Here is an 18,291-nt window from a genome sequence, read left to right as displayed (position 1 = left end):
CCAGCGCCCATCAACGTGCGCGTAAGATGTGTGTTTGTTTGCTTGGGTTGATCAGAGATCAGAGCACACGTTGGCGCTGTTCGCGTCGGCCACAGCCTGAGGCAGACCGCGACCGAGCAACGCCGCCTCTTCTTCACGCTCATACGCGGCCGTTCAGGGCATTGCTGCAGCGAGAGAACAGACGGGACACCAACATGGCGGCCTCGTACGTGATTGTGATGGTGGCACGCAGCTTGCTTTGCGCCTCTCCTCCTACTTGTGCATGTCACCCCTGACCAAGCCTGCCTCTGCTGTGTCTTCGCCTCGTTGGCTCCCGTCTCTACTTTGGACTATCTGGTTGCTGTCTTTTCTCACCCCATCTAGGAGTAGCTCACTCTTTCGGGAGCGCAGCCTGGCGGAAAGCAAGAGCACGTTCAAGTTTTCTCACGATGATATTGGTGGCGATGAGGGCCTCTTCCTCATCCAGCTTCCCCTCATGATGGACCCGTCAGTCCTTAAAAAAGCGGTCCTGGTCGACGGTCAGCGCATCGAGGCCGGTGGTCACAAGTTTGCCTTGCATCCCATCGAGCAGGTGTGTGTGCCCCACCTCTTCAGTTTTTGGACCTGCTTTGCAGATTGTCAAACGGGATCCTTGGCTCACCGCTGCGTCGACTCCTTCATATGGTTGCCTCTCTTCTCCCCTTTCCCATGCACACCAACGTCCTGGTTTTAGCTTGAAGAGCAGCGGTTGGCCCCCGTCTTGCCCTCAGTCAAGCGGGGAAAGCTCAAGTTTAGTCGCTACGTCTCTGCGGGCTACAGTCTCTCCGAGGACGTTGACGTACCTGAAGCTGAGTTGGCCACCGATCTTGTACCAGCCCCCATTCATCAAATTCCCGGCCTGGTCCACCGCTTCACTCCCTTTGGCGCCCAAGGTTCGGCACGCCGGACGGCCGCTTGTTTCGCATGATCCCCAACTGCAGCCGGCTTGTCTCACCTTGTTTGACCCGCCCCGGTTGCCCGATTGTGCATAGGTGGTGCCACATCTACCTCAACCTCGTCAAGTTCGCGCTCTAGCGACAAGAAGCGCAGCAAAGGCAGTAGCAAAACCAGTACTCCAGCCAAAAAGGCTAAGAAGAGCAAAGAGGACGGAACACCCAAAAAGTCCAAAAAGAGCGCCAAGCATGCGTAAAATTTCAGAATGCGCTTGCGTTTGCCAGACTTGAATGCTTGCGGCGAGTGGTTGGGCTGGGCTGCGCCCACGACCCTTGTTACTCCAAGTCGCCATGTCCCAAGCAGATGGATGCTGACCCAGGTGCAGGCTGATGCCGGTGAATGTTGCAGATCGATTGTTTAAGAATTCTCAGCTGAGCAACCCTCGCACTAGTACGGAGGCCACGCACCGACACGCTCGGGCCAAGCCCGGGGCAAATTGACCACCTAATCCTCCGCCTTCCAAGCCCTTTAAGAGTTGAAACACTCCGCAGATTCAGAGAAGAAAATGAAAATGGGGTGTGACAACATTGAAGAACTAACACTTTTAAAAAAGGGAAAGCTTCCCAATTCAACAAAAAAATACAGACAAGCCCCAGGATGAAAAGTGGCGCATCTTCAAGGCCGTGGGGGGTTTTTTTTGCTTGCATGCCCATGATCCGTTGACTCGCTGGTGCTTGAAGCGCAGTAGGGACGGATAGTGGGTGACAGGGTTCGGCAAAGGCACTCAGAGCTCCTGCTTGGCACTGAGTTCGCGGATACGCTTGATGTAGTCTGACTTTTCCAGACATCCCTTGCAAGCATCGTTGAATTGGTCGCTGAGAATCTTCTTCAGAACCTTGACACGTTGCTTCTCGAGATCAATCTTGCTCAGGTCCACTGGCTCATCTGTTTCAGATACACGCACATGGAGGGGATAGTGAGATGATGCTCAGCGGTGTGTGCCACACACACACACACACACACGCACAAGGCGTTGGTGTCAAGGCTAGACGTTTGGGGTGCGGCCAAGATAGATGGATGACAGCAGCAACGAACCGTATTCAAGTTCACAAATTTGGGAATCCTTCTTCTTGAGCTTGTTGCACACGGCATCGGCGGGGAGGAAGCGCGACAGAGGCTGTGTCACCTCACGCACCAGTCCCGTGGCAGCATCGTCCGCGGCACCCACGTAGTAGCACTGCAAAGCCAAGGGGCGTGAGTCGAGCGTTGAGCGTCCGAGTGAGGCAAAGAAAAGCGCCAGCGCTAGCACTTACAAAGCGGCCTTCCTTGTGATTCTTCGTCTCCCGGCACAGCTTCCAAAGCGCAGCTTCAGTGGCATCCACGTCTGTGACATCCTTGCCCTGCTCCTTGACGGTATCAACGACGCGAGACACGACCTTTTTGCACACTGCACCCGTTGAAGGATTGGAGCGCGCAGACACGTGAAAGGGAAGGGTGAGGAGAGAACACAGGGGCGGAGAGGGCTAAGGAGCAAGACCAAAACGTACCCTCGCATTCCTTGGGGTTCTTCTTGGCTGCCGAGGCCATGCCCAGTAGGGCAACGACCACGATCAACAAGACAGCTCGCATGGCGCTTGGTCACTGCGATCATGAAGTAGGGGGCGGAGCGGAGGCAGGCAGCTGGGTAGTGAGCAGAGACAATGATTTAAATCAGCCCAGATATGGCTCTGGCTGGCGGCGCACCGTCAATTGGCAGATCCAGCTAACCTTTGTGAATGAGACAGGAATGCAGGCAACGGCAAGCGACGAGCGTCGGGAGAGGGCGGCAGAGACAGAGAGGCGCCGGCTCAGAAAATGAGCACGAGACAGAGGAAGCTTCAACGTTCACCTTCTTCAACGTGGAACAACACAAAGCGAGCTGACGTGGCGGCCATGAACAAGATGACATTCTTTGTCTTTCCAGAACATCGGGTCAAACCACTGTTCTGAACAGCTATTTCCGGCCTTATTCATGTTATTATTTGGAAGATACTTTTGTTACCAAAATGGTAGTAATTCTCCACCAGCCTTGGCGACCAGCTCAAGCCGCTGCCGCTCCTCCCTTGCTGTCGTTGTGTGTGTGTGTGTGCGAGTGTGCACTGATGGCAATTTGTCATCAAAATGAGATGGTGTCCGCGCTCAGGGCAGAAGACTCAAGTTGTTGTTGTTGGAACACAAACCCCACAACAACACCAACACCAACAACCACATCAGATCCCTTTTTGTTGTTTTGCTTGCCATTTCGTCAAGAAAAAAGCGCGCTCGTTTCATTTCAAGACACGCGCCTCTCTGTGGTGTCACACTCGCACCAGTCGGTGTTTGGTGTTGCTGCTGTCTGCTGGTTTGCATTCTCATCAGCGAGGGGGCTGCCATTAATCACTTAGCAAGCGAGTCAGAATAAAGCTTGGCCGTCGAGGCCAAGAAATTCTAAACAGGTGCGCGTCAAGCGGTTTCAAGCCAGATGTCAAGCCAAATGTCGCCTCGATTCTGGCCCCGTATCTGCCCAGCCGAACCAGCCCGACCATTCCTTTTGATGGCATGGACTTTGCTTCTCATGTTTGTACTCTTGTACCCTTGCACCCTCGCCCTCTTGCACCCTTGCGCCAGGCAAGGACTTGCCTTTTGAACCGAGGCGGGCCTGCTCGTGTTGCGCCACATCGCGTCGCCTGGCTTGTCAGCCATTCTTGAGCTGGCAGGTGGTCCCGTCCACCTCGCTCATCTTGGCGCTACAGCAGCGGTGAGTCGTGCACCCAGGTCTCGGACAAGGTTTCCCAAGGTGCAAAAGAGGGCAACCCGAACCTGCCATGCTCAGGCTGGTCTCACCGTGCCCATTTTTTGTCGCCACTTCGCGGTTGCTCGACGCAATGACATGGCGTTGTAGCACAATTCTTCTAGTCTTGACTGTAGCGCGTTACCGCTAGCATGGCGGCTGCCTATGCGCGGCCCAAGGACTCGGGCAACTTTCTTTCGCACGACAGTACGATCCTAGTTTAGCGCTGTGCTTGTCTGCTCCCCCGCCTCTCTGCCAAACATCCAAGACCGGTTGTGTTTGGTAATTTCTTCTGTGTTCCTTGACTTCTTCGTGCACGCTCCAGTCGCTCGCTTGCTGACCCCCTTTGTGTGATCATGGTGGGCTTGATAGTGTCGCCCGTTGATCCAGTCACAACAAAGGTGGCCACCGCCAATCCCATCTATGAGCCTTCCACCGGCAGTCCTCGCCGCGAGTTTAAACGCACCAATCATGTGGCTATTGGCATTGATGGCTCGGTCGGCATGATGGAGCACACAGTCAAAAGTATGTCGTGCTTTCTCCATAGTTGAACTTGGCTTCATCTCCATAAAGCCAGCAGTCTCACCATCTGCTGCGATCCCTGGTATCCCTCCGCGCTCCTCTCCGCGCAGCTGGTCTGACAGAGTCGGTTGCGCTACCCGAGGCCCGCCGCCAACGCCCCGCTGAACAGGTTGAGGTCGCTCAGCGTGCAAACGAGTTCTTTCAAGGTGCGTGCATCCTCTACGTTATGCGCATCCCGTCTCTTCTTTCCTTTATGCCAGGCTGATGGCATGGTGTTGCCACATTTCGGCCTCACCCCTTGTGTGTGTGAAATTCTACCTTTGCTTCCATGCTCGTCCGCTTGCCCAGGGAAACAATCACAGCCCATGGTGCGAACAAATCCCGTGGGTATCAATCTGATGTTTGACAACCCTGACGTTGCGGCGCAACGCATGGCCGATCAGAAAGCCCGCGAAAAGCAGTACAGCGATGCAAACTGGGAGGCCATTCAGGACCGCCGCCGGGCAGCCCGCGACAATCGCCGAGATCCAGTGCCCAATGATACATCAGATCCCTGGGAACGTGCGCGTCCAAAGGTCGGCCTCAATGACCGGGTTCCGCGCAAGGCTGCGGCCTCGTCGGGTCTCATGTTCCAGCAGGCCGACGGCGACTCGTACGTGGCTGCCGCTTTTGGCAAGGCCGGTGCGGGCGCCCCACGACGTCGTCCCGATGGTCAGCCCGATCCGAGTCGCCCGGGAATCTTTGAGAAAAACCAGCCCTTTGATAGCGGGCCCGCCACCTCCTATGTGGGCATGTACATGGGCAAGCATCGTAATGTGTCAGAAGACCCAGCTGCTAATCGTCGTAAACCCGCTGAGCGCGATCAACCCGGTGAATATTTTGACAAGGTATGCCCCTGCTGCAGACTGCCGGTGGTGCTTCTCTTGCCCCCGTGTGCCTTTCTGATATTTCTCTCTCTTCACCTCATCATCCATCACCACGCAGTTTATGGGACAAGCCCAACACCGCACGAGCAGCGGTCGTATTCAAGCCCAGCGCATCAAGAAGGATGTTGCCTTTGACACGCAATCAGGCGCGAATGATTTCTTTGGTCCTTCATTTGGCCAGAAGCCACGGGCTCAGGCACGCATTGGCATCAACCAACAGCTACAGCGCGAGTCCAATCAGCAGCCCGGTACCTTTATGGATCGCATGAAAGCCATCGAGTCCCAGCACGCTCAACAGAAGCCCCTCTCCGTGCAACGGGACGAAGAATTTTCTGTCGCCTTTCAGCGAGCGCGTGGGGGAGGCAGGACCAAGCCCACGGGTCCCCAGTAAACAGACTAGGAGTTGATGCCCACCAGCTTTCGGCTCTTGGTGCACCCTTACGCGGAACCCATGGCCGACTTGGCAGAAGCAATCCGATGGAAAGTCCGATCTGCAAGCGAGCTGAATTTGTGGGACGGGCGCAATGCGCCTTGGCCATTTGCGGCTTGGAGCGACATTTTTTTTTTTTTTTTTTACATGTGAATGTGGGTTGTCGCCGGCATGCCAGCCATTCCTTACGCCATGTTACTTTTTTATTTCATTCTTTGCGCTCCCGGGAGTGAGCCCGCGCTGATCTGCGCTTCATGGAGCCGTCCGTTGTTCTTGTTGCGATACCTGTTTGTTTTAGCTTGTTTTCACGACACAATTGATGATCATGAAACATGAATCAAACGCAGCGTGAGAGAAGGACTCGATGGTGTGCATCTCCCGATCGTGCCCATCCAGACCGAATCAGGCTGGTGCTGAAGTAGAGCAAGCCTGGACCTCTGAATTGCGTGACGTAATAGCATGTTGTATTCACGTTTGCATCAATTACGTCCGAATCTTGTATTGAGCTTATGGGTGCGCTTCGAAAACATCGCATCCAGCAGCCAAAAATACACAGGTGGTCAAGTGAAGTATGAACAGACCACAGCTCCCCTCAGCGCAGCCGATGTGAACTCCTTGCTAGGTGGCCTTGAATCTCCACAAGGGCCAGCGTTGACTGAGCAGACACGGAACAAGGCATCCCCACACCAGGGCGAGGCCACACAGCAGGATGCCAATCACCATCCAGGTGGTCCCAGTCAGGAAGAGGTAGGTTGGCTCGAGGATGAGATCAATGAGAACTGACCGGGGCGGGGTGCCCGAGGCAGGCCAGCCCACATAGGTCAGGTCCAGGAGGATGTGCTCGCAGCTCGCGAGCGGACGGCCCTCTGGGCCCGTACAAAACATGAGCTTTTCCGAGTCAAGCAGCTCGCGCCCCAGTCGTCGGGCTTGTGCGTCCTCGCAATCCCACGTGAAGCGCACATTGAGTGGGGTAAAGCCCAAGTAAGACAGCCTCAGCTCGTAGCAGCTACGTGGGGCCAGCTTCTCCAGCGAGATACGTGTGGGACGCTCCAAACTCGCTGTCTGTCATTGGTAAGCAGCCATGTTCAGAACGGTCGATGCACATGTTGGGTGGCAAGCACAAAAGCACAGGTCGTCGCAAAGGGAATGGGGGGCACACTTACAATTGGGGCTTGGTTCTGGCTTGGAGCCACGCGAACTTGCAAGATATCAGCCTCTGCCCACAGCGGCTGCACGAGTAGATGGAGCAGCAGCAGCACCATCAACGGCTTGGGGACCGATGTTGCTCGTCGCGCCATGACCGAGCGGCTCCGACTATCACCGCGAGCAGTTTGGCCGGGGTTGGAAGCTGTGACTTGACATGGCCCTGAGCATGCATGCGAGCGTCAGTTTGCTTGTACAAAATGATCGCTGGTACTGAGGTCTATCAGGCCTTGAGTCCTCCGGGGCCATCAAAGACGCTGCCGTTGGTCGATCTTTCCATTTCCAACCTCCCTCACTCACTTTGGCGGGAACGGAATTGTCGACAAATCGACCTATTCCTAAATGTATATTGTTTTAAAGGCGTTAACGGAGCTTATCTCATACAAACTTTCCAGTCTGGTTCGCGACGGCATCACTCTGTGTGTGTGTGTGTGTGTGTGAATTCTTTTGTTCTCCGATTTCTTTGTTCTCTCGTATTTTTTTTTCGCGGCTGCTCAACGTGACAAGGCAAACGGCGGTTCAAGGCAAAGACGAGTCACTGGCAGTCGTGAGCAGAGGAAGCGGGCCCGAGTTTGTTTGGAGCGAGCAAGGGAGAGCCGTGTGAGCTTGTTCCTTCTTGTCGCATTGAGGTCTTCTCTGTCAAGTTCAGTTGCCATTTGTACACATCAATAGCAGACCAGCGTCATGGTGCGTATCATCTGTGTGAGGCTCAGCTCGAGGTTGTCAAGTGACACGTTCCCGGACCGGCCCGTCTCCGTTCACTTGGGCGGGGCAATAAACTCGTTTGTGCCGTCATTGCTCTACCCGCCTGATCACCCGCGCTTTTCTTGTTGTGCTAGGCTGATTTGTCTTCCGTACAAGAAGTCCGCGATGTGACCAAGGTCGACCGCATTGGTACGCCGTGACCGTTGAGCCGTCAAGCAGAATGTTCCCGCCAGAAAAGGGAGCCAGGCAGGAAGCTTTGGGATTGAAAAGACACGCGTCGTTCGAGGCTTTATGATTCCGGGGCTCGCTGTCCTTTCTTTGATCAAATTGCGGTGTTGCTCTGCCTCATTGGCTGTCGCGTTGTTGGGAACTCGCTGGCTTGGGTTTGCTCAGGTGCCCATTCGCACATTCGTGGTCTGGGTCTGGATGACTCTTTGGAGCCCCGTAAGGTGTCACAGGGCATGGTCGGACAGGCTCAGGCTCGCCGCGCTGCTGGTGTCATCCTTGAGGTACGCACTGCTCAAGAACTCCTGGCCCAATACCGGGCGCCAACTTGCATCAAAAGGCAGTCGAGTTCTTGCTCGCTCACCACTTGGGCCCCATAGATGATTAAGGAGGGCAAGATTGCTGGTCGCGCCATTCTTCTGGCCGGTCAGCCCGGTACGGGCAAGACTGCCATCGCACAAGGTATGCGAGGGTGCTTGCACCCCGCATTCGTTCAATCTATCCGAGGGTGCTTACAACCCCGCTTTCGTGTGTGCCATGCCTCACCATCTTTTGTACTGGTGCTTGCACGACATGTTCCTCTCTCCCTAGCCATCTCCAAGGCTATGGATAAGGACGTGCCTTTTACCATGCTGGCTGGTAGTGAGCTCTATTCTCACGAGCTCAGCAAGTCAGAGGCGCTCACCCAGGCCTTTCGCCGCAGCATTGGTGTGCGTATCAAGGAGGAGACAGAGCTCATTGAGGGCGAGGTGGTAGAACTGGTGGTTGACCGCCCCGCCACTGGTTCGGGGCAAAAGGTTGGCCAGCTGACCCTTAAGACCACGGAGATGGAGACCGTCTACGACCTGGGCGGCAAGATGATTGATAGCCTGATCAAGCAAAAGGTTGCGGCCGGTGACGTGGTCACTATTGACAAAGCCGCCGGGAAGGTCACGGTTATCGGCCGCTCCTTTGCTCGTGCGCGCGACTTTGACGCCATGGGTCCTCAGACAAAGTTTGTGCAAACGCCCGAAGGCGACATCCAGAAGCGAAAGGAGGTCGTGCACACCGTCAGCCTACATGAGATTGATGTCATTAACAGCCGCTCGCAAGGCTTTTTGGCTCTCTTCTCGGGTGACACTGGTGAGATCAAGCCCGAGGTTCGCGAGCAGATCAACGTCAAGGTTGCCGAGTGGCGTGAGGAGGGCAAAGCTGACATTGTGCCCGGCGTTCTCTTTATTGATGAGGTTCACATGTTGGACATTGAGTGCTTTGCCTTCCTCAATCGGGCTCTTGAAAACACGATGGCCCCCGTCCTGATCATGGCCACCAACCGCGGCATCACCAACATCCGTGGCACTCATTACAAGAGTCCGCATGGCATCCCTCTTGATCTTCTGGATCGTACCCTGATTGTGCCCACAACCGAGTACAGCCAGGACGAGCTGACACAAATCCTCAAGATTCGATGCGAGGAAGAGGACGTAGAGATGACCGACGAAGCGCTCACGCTCCTGACCAGCATCGCTAAGCAAACTTCTCTCCGTTACTCCATCCAACTGATCACTGCCGCAAATCTTGTGTGCCGCAAGCGCAAGGTGAGGTTCAGCGCCATCGATACATCGCTCGACCGCTGTAGGCCCCAATCGAGCTTTGTGTCTTGGCCATCTGTGTGCACTTACAGCAATGTTGGCGTAGGGGACCGAGGTGGAGAAGAGCGACCTGCGCCAAGTATACTCGCTTTTCCAGGATTTGGTACGTTTTGCGTCGCATTGGCCCGCTTGGATCGTCTTGTACCCCATCCTCTGCTTGTTGCCCCAATGTCCTGCCTTTCCTCTCTTCTTCTCACGAGGAACACACTGCCCATTGGAATGAATAGGAGCGCTCTGTGGCTTTCTTGAAGGAATATCAGCAACAGTTCCTGTTTGATGAGGGTGATGGCTCAGCCTTGGCCGCTGCGTCCGCTGCCGCCACCTCTGGCGCGGCCAACGCTGCGACTTCGAACGCCTCGGCTACGACCAGCAGCGGTCCCACTGCCATGGAGGACGATGATGATGACTTGTAAAGTAAAAGACTTGCCTTTCAAAACCCTTCTTAGCATGGTAACCTCGGCGCCGAGCCTTGTGGTACCTGCTTGAGTTTGGGTATGCAAAAACAGGTACCACCGACCCACTGCCCAATACAAACACACATTTTTGCAGCCATGGAAATCCCAAGAAAAGAAGTACTTGGAAAAAAAAAAAAAGTTGAATAAAATTGACTTTTCACATGCCAACCTCTGAACAAGGAAGATGTCACACCTGTGCTTCACTTGTCTGCAATCCCACCGGGACACAACTCTTCATGCTTGGGCTGCAAAGGCATCAAGTTTGGCCACGGCCGACTGGATGTAGGCTGCCGACTTACAAATGGTAAATCGGAAGAGCCGTTCAGCAGAGGCGGGCGGGGTTGGGCCATAAAATACACCCATCGGGACACATGCCAGCCCAACGTGGTCGGCGAGCCATACAGCGTAGTCAAAGCCGACGCCACGCGCGGCATCGGGAATCTGCGCAACCAAAAAGTAACCGCCATCCCGAGGATGCACCTGTACTTTGAGCGCCCGTTCCAACGCAGCGCGCAAGGCTTGATAGTTGGCGTCGTAGAGCGCGGCTTCTGTTTTCAAGTCGGTCTGGTCATCACACGCACTTTCAATGGCAGCAGCCACCGCAAGCTGCAGTGGAGTTGGTGCAGCGTACGTGGTGTATGCGTGCATGCCGCCAATCGCCTTGACCATGGCCTAGCACATGTTTGGGCATCACCGGCATGGAGGCCGCTCAACGATGAGCTTGTTTCTAAAAAGAAGCAGTGTTATGACAGGCTGCGAGCAGGAACGTACTGCCGGACCCAGCACCCAAGCGACTCGCCAGCCTGTCAGGGCCAATAGCTTGCTGGCCGAGCCCACAACCAGAGTTCTCTCGCGCATGCCTGAACGTGCAAAAAGGTCGGGGCAGGGTCCCCCTGAGTAAGCGCGCGCTGTGCAGCCGGGAAGCCCAACCCACCAATTGCAGACCTGGCAAGGCTGCAAGGCTAATGTGGGGCCGTTCAGTCAACAGGTGGGCATACACCTGCTCATGCGTTCAAAGGTCGATCCCAGTCGGACGAAGTGAGGTAGTGTAAATGGTAGGCCAGTTGAGGCTGTAAGGTGCAAGCGCATCCCACCTCGTCGGTAATCAGGAGACAATCGTTATCGCGGCAGAGCTGGGCCACCGTGGCGCCTTCTGCTTCGGTGAGGGCGCGTCCTGTCGGGTTGTGAGGAGTGTTGATGACAATGGCCTTGGTGTCTGGTGTCATGGCAGCCTTGAGTCGGTCCAGGGGTAGGGCAAAGTCTGGGGGCTCCAAGGTGAGCACCTGGCCGAGGCGGGGGCATGTCAGTCAACAATCTGAAGTCCCATGTCCGGTGATTGAGGCGAGGACTCGACTCGCCAACCTCAACGTTGGCTTCAGCCAGCTGCAGATGTGGCAGGTACCACGGGAAGAAGGGCTGGAAGATGATGACGTGGTCACCAGGGTTTATCAGCGCCTAGGCTTGCATCAACAGTGCGCCAGCAGGCATAAGGAGGGGCAAGGCATGGCTTGTAGCTTTGTGGCCGGCCAGCGGCCGACGCAGATGCAGTCGCAGAATTGTTGAGGCCGACGGGGAGTGGGGTACCTGAGTCGCACAGTAGAGGGCTTCCGTGCCCGAGGTGGTAATGCATATCTCCGATTCTGGGTTGTATTCAAGATGCTGGGCGACCGCCGTCCAACGCCCCACGGCCTGACGTAAGCGGGGCAGGCCTGAGAGACGTCGACGAGTATTGCAAGTTCAAGGTAAGCCAACCGATTGCCATGAAATTCGGTTCGCAGTCACTGTCTGCTCAATGGGAAGTGCACACGGACGCACCAATGACGGGACTGTACTGATTGGCATTGCCTAAATCCTCTGCTGAGCTGTGTTGCAGCACGTCAAGCAGTGCATCTCGCGCCCTTTGGCTACCGCCACCATCCGGCCGGCCTTGGCCCAGGTTGAGCACGCCCTCACGATTCGCCTACACCCCATCTGAGCGTGAGGTTCTCGGGCGAACTAGCAGACTCCTTGTGTCGCCCCCAATGACCCATACACATACCAAGGCCGTAATGCGAGCCCACTGCTCCGATCCCTTGGTGCTACACCGCTGCAATCGTCCGGCCACTGACACGGCCACAGTCGAGCCGGAAGCCGCCATCGTCTTGTTTGCTTGTTTGTTGTCTTTGCGAGCAGACGTTGATAACCGAGCTTCTAGAGACACAAACTCATGCAGTTGACGTCAATAAATCTGCAACTACCGATATTTATTCTGCATCATCTCCAATTAGATGACAATTTTCTCCAGCTTCTCGACGGTTATGGTCACTGCGTTCTACAGACACATGACCTTAAGATTTTTTTTTTTTTTTTTTTCGAGTGTGTGAGAGTGAGAGCGGCGCGAACGGCAGCCGAGTGGTGTTCAGCGATTGACTGCCAGGCTGTGGTCGAGCCTGGTGCTGATGATTATAACACAAGGTGCCATTTTGAGCTGAGGCTAGTGGCAGACACTCTTCTTCAACGGTTGCGCACGAGAGGTGTGTGCTGGTTTTGGAGAGTCAGTCCTCACGCGAACGGCTGCAGCTGACACGGGTCAAGCTCACAAAGGCTTGGCTATGAACCATGCCAGGGTTCGGAACGTTATTTGACATTGAATAAGGAGCCTCTTTTTTTCCAGCGCCATGGCGCAGCTCTCAGAGGGCAACGTAACCCTGACGTTGCGCTCAATGCAGGTGCGTCTATACCCAGAGCATATGGATTGGGGCACTGGCCCCCCTGATGAAGCTACAGAAAAACACACACAAGATTCGAAAGTGACGCTCAAATCTGATGCGGGCGTGTCAAATGATTTGCTCCTCCTTGATCGCAGCGTCGGCTTCGTCATGTGACCTCGGTGGCCTTTCGAAATCTGACCCTTCCCTTGGACCTCGATTTGAACAATACCTGGTTCTACTACACCCTGTCCTCGAGCTCTGGCCGCGAGGGTACGGTTTTATCACTTGTCGCTTGATCGCTCCCCCAATCGAGTGGAGCATTGGCTTTGGCCGTGCTCTTCCTGGCTCAACTGTGTGGATAACCAAATTGTTCATTATGAACCATGCGTGCTGCGCTTCCCACACACGAGCTCGTTTTTTTTTTCCTTCTCTTTGAGTCTGACTCGATGCTTTTCTTGCCCCTTTGTATCCGCAGTGTACCGCAGTGAGCTCGTGCCTGCCTGTCGCGTACGTTTGGTGTGGCTGCTGTCGGAAGCTAGGTCCTCTCAATATATCCATGGACATTGCACCTCTGCTCATTCTGACCTGCCTGCTTGGTTCGCTGACACCGCTTACAGAATCCCGAGTGGCGCGATCGTGACATGGCGTCTGCTCAGGTTCAGGGCATGATGGCAACCGCTACCAAGTTGGCTTTGGCAGATGAGGTGGCCATCATTCAACTCTTTACTCAAGCGCGCAATACCGATCCCAGTGCTACCAGCACTGCCACCGGCACCGCGTCGAGCCGCTCCACGCGTGGACTGCAACGGCGACCCTCCATCATGGCTCGCGTGCAAGGACCTCGCGCTCAAAAGCAACAGCGCACGCCAGATCGTCTGTTGGCCCGTTTTCGCATTGCCCTGCGTATGCTCAATTTCGCCTCGGTGCAGGTCCGTTTTCTCCTGAAGACCGTACGGCCCCGTCTGCGGCGCTAGCTACCGTCACTGGTGTACACTCGCAATTCTTCAGCACTATGGCGTGCACCAGGTAGCTCATTCATGCTGCTGCTCCTTCAGACTGAGCCGGCTATTCCAGGTGCCGGGAGCAACATTGTCCTGTGCCGCTTAGCCGGCGCTTGGTATGGCAACCTCAATCAAACAGCGCCCGAGGTATGATGCGGGGCAGTGCCCGCGATTGCCTTGCGCTGCAGCTGTTTCTCATTTTTTTTTTTTTTTTTTTTTTTTTTTGTGGGGGGTTGGGGGGTTGGTTTGGTTAAATGCACGGGGATGGATCGTCAGGATCAAGATCCGAGCGGCTACTCTGCAAAGGAATTTGTGCGAGTGCCGGGCAGCGAGGTCGCGTCTGCCTACCACTATGATACCTTTCGACGTCTCCTCGACACTTACCACTCAGTCGTGCATGTGGGTGCACCTGTTCAATTTTGCCTGCTTCTTGGCCTGTAACAGCCGCCGGATGCAATTCTCATGCGCATGCATTGTACAGGATGTGGCGGCAGTCCGCGTGTTTCATGATCGGAGTCGGCAGCAGCTCGGCTCGCTCGAGAGAAAGCGACAGCTTTTGAATCTGATCGCTGTCGGGCGGGCCCGCCAAGCGTCCTTGAAGCAACGTGTCCAAGAGGCTCACGCTCGCAACCAAAAGACCGCCGTCGACCTGGACGCGGCTGAGAAGCAAGCCAGCTCTCTCCGTATGTGCCCACCCCTCTGCGGCGCTTCCTTGCTCTCCCCTGACTTGTTGAGACCCAACGGCACTGTCCAGTACGACTGATGAAATGCCACGCGTCGGCAGATGAACGGCTGGCAGATCTGCGTACCGACACAGATACTGCCACATCAAGCTGGGCCATTGTTAATGACAGTGCCCGCAGCTTACGGCAACAGATCAAAGAGGTATGCTCGAGCGAGGCGTATCCTATCAACCCTCATACGTCCTTGGCGTGCCGTGCAATTACTATACATCGACATGGGATGCCACCATTAACTTTTGAGTCGCCCCTTGCGTTCGAAAGGTGTCTCGACAGATTGAACAGCGACAACTGAGCATGATCCTTCAGGTCCATGCCATCTACATCATTCGACAGGTTTGCAATCTCATGGGACGGGCACCCACCCTGTTCATCTGTGTGCAAATGACAAAAGACTCGCCTCATGGTATCGGGTGGCATAGACGGATGCGCGCAGTTGCTCCATTCTCAATGCGGAAGTCCTGGATGCGGCACCCTCCTCAGCTTTTGCTGATGTCACAGACAGCGCAGCAGGCGTGGGTGCGTTTCTCACAACCGCAGCTCTTCACTGCTTCCGCCTGGCTGTGCCGCGTATCTCGAATACGTGGCCTGTGTTGACTCTGTCTCATACCGCAACTGCCACAGGTTATGTGTGCCATGTGCTGACGCTCTTGAGCAAGTACATGAACATTCCCATGCGTCACCCAATCACCTACCTGGGATCGCGCTCCAGCATTTGTGATCTGAGCAAGGAGCTCGTTCAGGGTCAGCCGCGCAGGTATGTTCAACATGCATCATCATGGACGTGGCGTCGGCGCGCCCAAGTGGCTGGTCTGCGCCATATTCATCTTCGGGACACGCGGCAGGTACCAACTCTACTACAACAAGCGCGATAAGGATAGCTACATCACGGCCTTGCGCCTCCTCAATGGCAACGTCATGCAATTTTTGAGCCTTTTTCGTGTGCGCCAGCGCACAGACCGGCCCGCTCTTCTCATGGATCTTCGCAAGCTCATGCGGGCTATTCATGATCGGCTCAAGGTACTCCGTCCTTGCTCTTTGTTGCTTCTTTCCCCCCCCCTCTTCTTCCCTTTGGCAACTGCTTGAGTTCACCGGTCATGTTTGGCAGGGTATGATGGAAGAGGCTGAGCATGTGGTCATTCCACCGTTGAACAGTAGCACAGCTTCTGCCAGCCGGGCCTGAGGCTTGAAGTAAGCGAATCAGTCATGGCACCATACTAGCAACCACTGAAGAAAAAAAAAAAAACAATTATAAACCCACAAACTACAAGACGAGACAACAAAATAACAAACAAACAAACCATCATCAAATCAGGAACCAGCCAAAGTGTTGTGCTAGCAGATTGAGCAAACAAAACGACGTGCCATCATCATTATTTCATTTTCGGTTTTCCAGTCATGATCAAAAGAGCGGCGCCAGGTGTCCACAGAGCCCGGAGTTCAGGATTCGAAATCAGAAAGCACACGCCTTGAGAGCCAACACTTTGACAGTGGGATTTCAATGGCATGCTGGGAAAGAACGAAGAATCAAGCCTATTGGGCCTAATGGGCTGGGGGTTTTTCACCGCGCTTCAGATATTCTGCGCAAATTTTACACTTGCGGAGGCATTCCTCACACTTTTGGCCAAAGACGAAGGACGATGCGCGGGTCTCAGCGTGAGCGGCACCTCAATGATAACGTTGAGGGCTAGAGTGTGGGGAAACCAATAATGGCAGCACGACCACACGGTGATGGGCACGCGGGACCACGGCGAAGTCGAGAAACCGGCCCTCCGTGGCCCCCGAGCACACGCGGGACATGGCTTCCTCTCTTTCCCATGCGCACACAGTCAATGACACACCTGGCAAAGCTTGGTACGTTTTTGCGAGCGTGACTTGGTTTTCTTCTTCTTCTTGCCTGTCGCAGATTCAACCACTACCTCATCGTCTCTGCAAACAGCGTCAAGCACCAAAACCACCCAAACCACGGGGCATTAAAAGAAGAGCAGAGCGCGAGGAGGAAGAGAAAAGCAAAACCAAAACGCGCATGGGCGCATGGCACGTACGAGGAGCTGCTGCTGCTGCTCGAGTCGTCACTGGAGCTTGACATGGGCAGGCCGTCGTCGCGGTCCAGGTCCAAGGCATCAGCTTGAGCGGCCAACTCGGGACGCACAGACTATTATCAAGCAGACCAATCCAGAATCAGCAGCCAAGCAGACACTTTTGTACCGGAGAATAGACATAAGAAAAAAAAAAACCTGGTCGAATACTTACCCGCAAGGCAGCAAGCCACTTGCGCGAAAGTTTGGGCCGTCCGCGCACAGTTCGGCGATATACGATGGCAAAATTTGTGTCACTGCGTAGCACCCAGAGGCAAGGAAAAAACTGCTGTGAGCGCTCAACAATGTTGGTTCTCGGCCGATGATGCGAAAAGGCTGAAATCAAAGTGAACAGACCTGACAAAGTTTTGAGTGACCGCGACAGTGTCCGTGATATTGATCACCACGTGGTGCCAACCTCCAGGGACAAAGACAATCTCGCCGGGTCGTTGAATAAACTCGATGGGCTTGTTAAAGGCCCAGTCAGGGCGGCGTACCACCGGAATCATGTTCGAAAACCTAACAGGGGCCAGGTCGTGGAGCGTTCAGACGTAACGTGCGCCATTGCACCCAACAGCAGCAAGTGAGGGCTATCAGGCCACTCTGCGTTCCAATGATCCAGCGTAGCCGGCGCCCTTGGTGTTTGATGCAAGCGCCACATCATGGGAAAGACGTACCAGCTGACGGCCTCGGAATCCCCTTTGCTGCGGGGCACCTTGAGACATTCCTTGGGTGTGTCTGGGGGAAACAGGCACCACCTGATTTTGAACGAGAGCAAGAAGTACCAACATAGAACATAGGGATGAGTGGGACGGGTCTCAGGGGAGAGTGTTGCTGCATGCAAGCAAAGGCCGGCCGGCAACAGCTTGTCACGGACCGTTTTTCACCGGAGATGAGAGCGTTCCAGGCGCTTGTGCCCAAAGGATCAATGTGAATCCCAGTGCCCGAGCGTTGCGGGCCAATCACGATCCAACTGTTCATTCGGCACATTCGCTCAAGGTCAAGAAGCCATTCAGATATGTGCCTGGTCAAGTCACAGACAAAGCCACAAACCGGTAAGGCGGGCGTCGCTCCTCGCCTCCGTACTGAAACAAATCATCCGTAAAGTACTTGGGAATCTATATTCGTGCACGATCATGTGAGAGCACACGGGATAGCTCGATACTTATTGGAAGTCTGGAAACAAGAGAGATGAACGGGCTTCAGCGATGAGCAACCTTGTAGTCGTCAAGAAGGGTCTTCTTGCCGTCCTTGTCACCAAACGTGCCGTCAAAGATGTACAGCGGGCTATCGTCTTCGTTGTACTGTGACAAACAATACCATGGTCAGTGGACGAGCCGAGGCCGCGGGGATCTGCACTAGACAGAGGAAGAGGCCCGGCATCACCTCTTGGTAAAGTTTGAAATACTCCATGCGAATCTTGACGGGATAGCCGTCATCGTCCTGAGGCACCAGCAAGGCCTCGATAAATTGAAGACGAGCTGGCCAAAAATCTGGGAAAGGTGAAGGGTGGGGTGAAGGGTGAATGTGATCGACTGACCTCGCCGCATTTGAATTTTTGACGAGCAAAACGCTCGCTGAGCCGCTGCACGGGGGCAGAGGTTGGCGGCCGATGAGAGACCGTCCTGGATGATGAATGACAGCGAGCAAAGGCAAAGGCAATGTGGGCAACCTGGCAGAGGGCGCACCTGAATGGTCCAAGCCTTCATGGCAGGCCAGTCGTTCATGGCATTGACAATGACACAGGGTCGGGACGGGGCCTCGTATTTTTCGATAAACTCGGCCTGTTGAAAAAAAATCAACAACAGGTCCGACGTTTCAAACAAAATGCGAAAAGAGCCAGCCAGGGAATGCAGGGGCAAAAAGCAAAAGGGTGATGGCACTCGCCGCAGGCTGGTGCTACGTACGGGGGACGTGGTTTGGTAGTCGACGCGCTCGATACTGGGGTGATCCTGAACATCATG

At 54.9% G+C, this 18,291-nt stretch overlaps 5 protein-coding genes across 5 annotated transcripts; 3 read left to right on the top strand and 2 right to left on the bottom strand.

The window, feature by feature from the left end:
* Positions 1 to 45: 45 nt before the first annotated feature.
* On the bottom strand, positions 46 to 2,753 carry MONBRDRAFT_20855 (uncharacterized protein). The gene is made up of 8 exons (XM_001745165.1): positions 2,680 to 2,753; positions 2,460 to 2,553; positions 2,226 to 2,359; positions 2,008 to 2,149; positions 1,011 to 1,857; positions 713 to 911; positions 364 to 571; positions 46 to 205 (listed from the first exon to the last, which is right to left on the bottom strand). The coding sequence occupies exons 2-5, from the start codon at positions 2,539 to 2,541 to the stop codon at positions 1,697 to 1,699; spliced, it is 519 nt and encodes a 172-aa protein (XP_001745217.1). The 5' UTR covers positions 2,542 to 2,553; positions 2,680 to 2,753; the 3' UTR covers positions 46 to 205; positions 364 to 571; positions 713 to 911; positions 1,011 to 1,696.
* Positions 2,754 to 3,244: 491 nt separating this feature from the next.
* MONBRDRAFT_32173 (uncharacterized protein) lies at positions 3,245 to 5,934 on the top strand. The gene is made up of 7 exons (XM_001745325.1): positions 3,245 to 3,386; positions 3,559 to 3,688; positions 3,833 to 3,928; positions 4,094 to 4,246; positions 4,354 to 4,449; positions 4,592 to 5,130; positions 5,228 to 5,934. Exons 3-7 carry the CDS (start codon positions 3,874 to 3,876, stop codon positions 5,558 to 5,560), a joined length of 1,176 nt encoding a protein of 391 aa, XP_001745377.1. The 5' UTR covers positions 3,245 to 3,386; positions 3,559 to 3,688; positions 3,833 to 3,873; the 3' UTR covers positions 5,561 to 5,934.
* A 1,447-nt stretch (positions 5,935 to 7,381) lies between these two features.
* On the top strand, positions 7,382 to 9,956 carry MONBRDRAFT_18875 (uncharacterized protein). The gene is made up of 7 exons (XM_001745324.1): positions 7,382 to 7,489; positions 7,642 to 7,696; positions 7,901 to 8,016; positions 8,113 to 8,194; positions 8,324 to 9,309; positions 9,410 to 9,466; positions 9,591 to 9,956. Exons 1-7 carry the CDS (start codon positions 7,487 to 7,489, stop codon positions 9,774 to 9,776), a joined length of 1,485 nt encoding a protein of 494 aa, XP_001745376.1. The 5' UTR covers positions 7,382 to 7,486; the 3' UTR covers positions 9,777 to 9,956.
* A 96-nt stretch (positions 9,957 to 10,052) lies between these two features.
* Positions 10,053 to 11,955, bottom strand: MONBRDRAFT_24909 (uncharacterized protein; the record flags this gene model as incomplete). Its single annotated transcript, XM_001745164.1, has 8 exons — positions 10,053 to 10,490; positions 10,590 to 10,678; positions 10,764 to 10,818; positions 10,913 to 11,101; positions 11,181 to 11,273; positions 11,403 to 11,527; positions 11,634 to 11,778; positions 11,857 to 11,955. The coding sequence occupies 8 exons, from the start codon at positions 11,953 to 11,955 to the stop codon at positions 10,053 to 10,055; spliced, it is 1,233 nt and encodes a 410-aa protein (XP_001745216.1).
* Positions 11,956 to 12,475: 520 nt separating this feature from the next.
* MONBRDRAFT_7718 (uncharacterized protein) lies at positions 12,476 to 16,335 on the top strand (the record flags this gene model as incomplete). Its single annotated transcript, XM_001745323.1, has 11 exons — positions 12,476 to 12,526; positions 12,664 to 12,778; positions 12,984 to 13,015; positions 13,126 to 13,437; positions 13,564 to 13,656; positions 13,991 to 14,192; positions 14,264 to 14,394; positions 14,514 to 14,655; positions 14,874 to 15,006; positions 15,095 to 15,269; positions 16,156 to 16,335. 11 exons carry the CDS (start codon positions 12,476 to 12,478, stop codon positions 16,333 to 16,335), a joined length of 1,566 nt encoding a protein of 521 aa, XP_001745375.1.
* Positions 16,336 to 18,291: the final 1,956 nt, after the last annotated feature.

Source organism: Monosiga brevicollis, genomic scaffold (assembly GCF_000002865.3).
Source record: "Monosiga brevicollis MX1 MONBRscaffold_8 genomic scaffold, whole genome shotgun sequence".
Lineage (NCBI taxonomy): Eukaryota > Choanoflagellata > Craspedida > Salpingoecidae > Monosiga > Monosiga brevicollis.
This window is presented reverse-complemented; position numbering and strand designations above follow the sequence as displayed.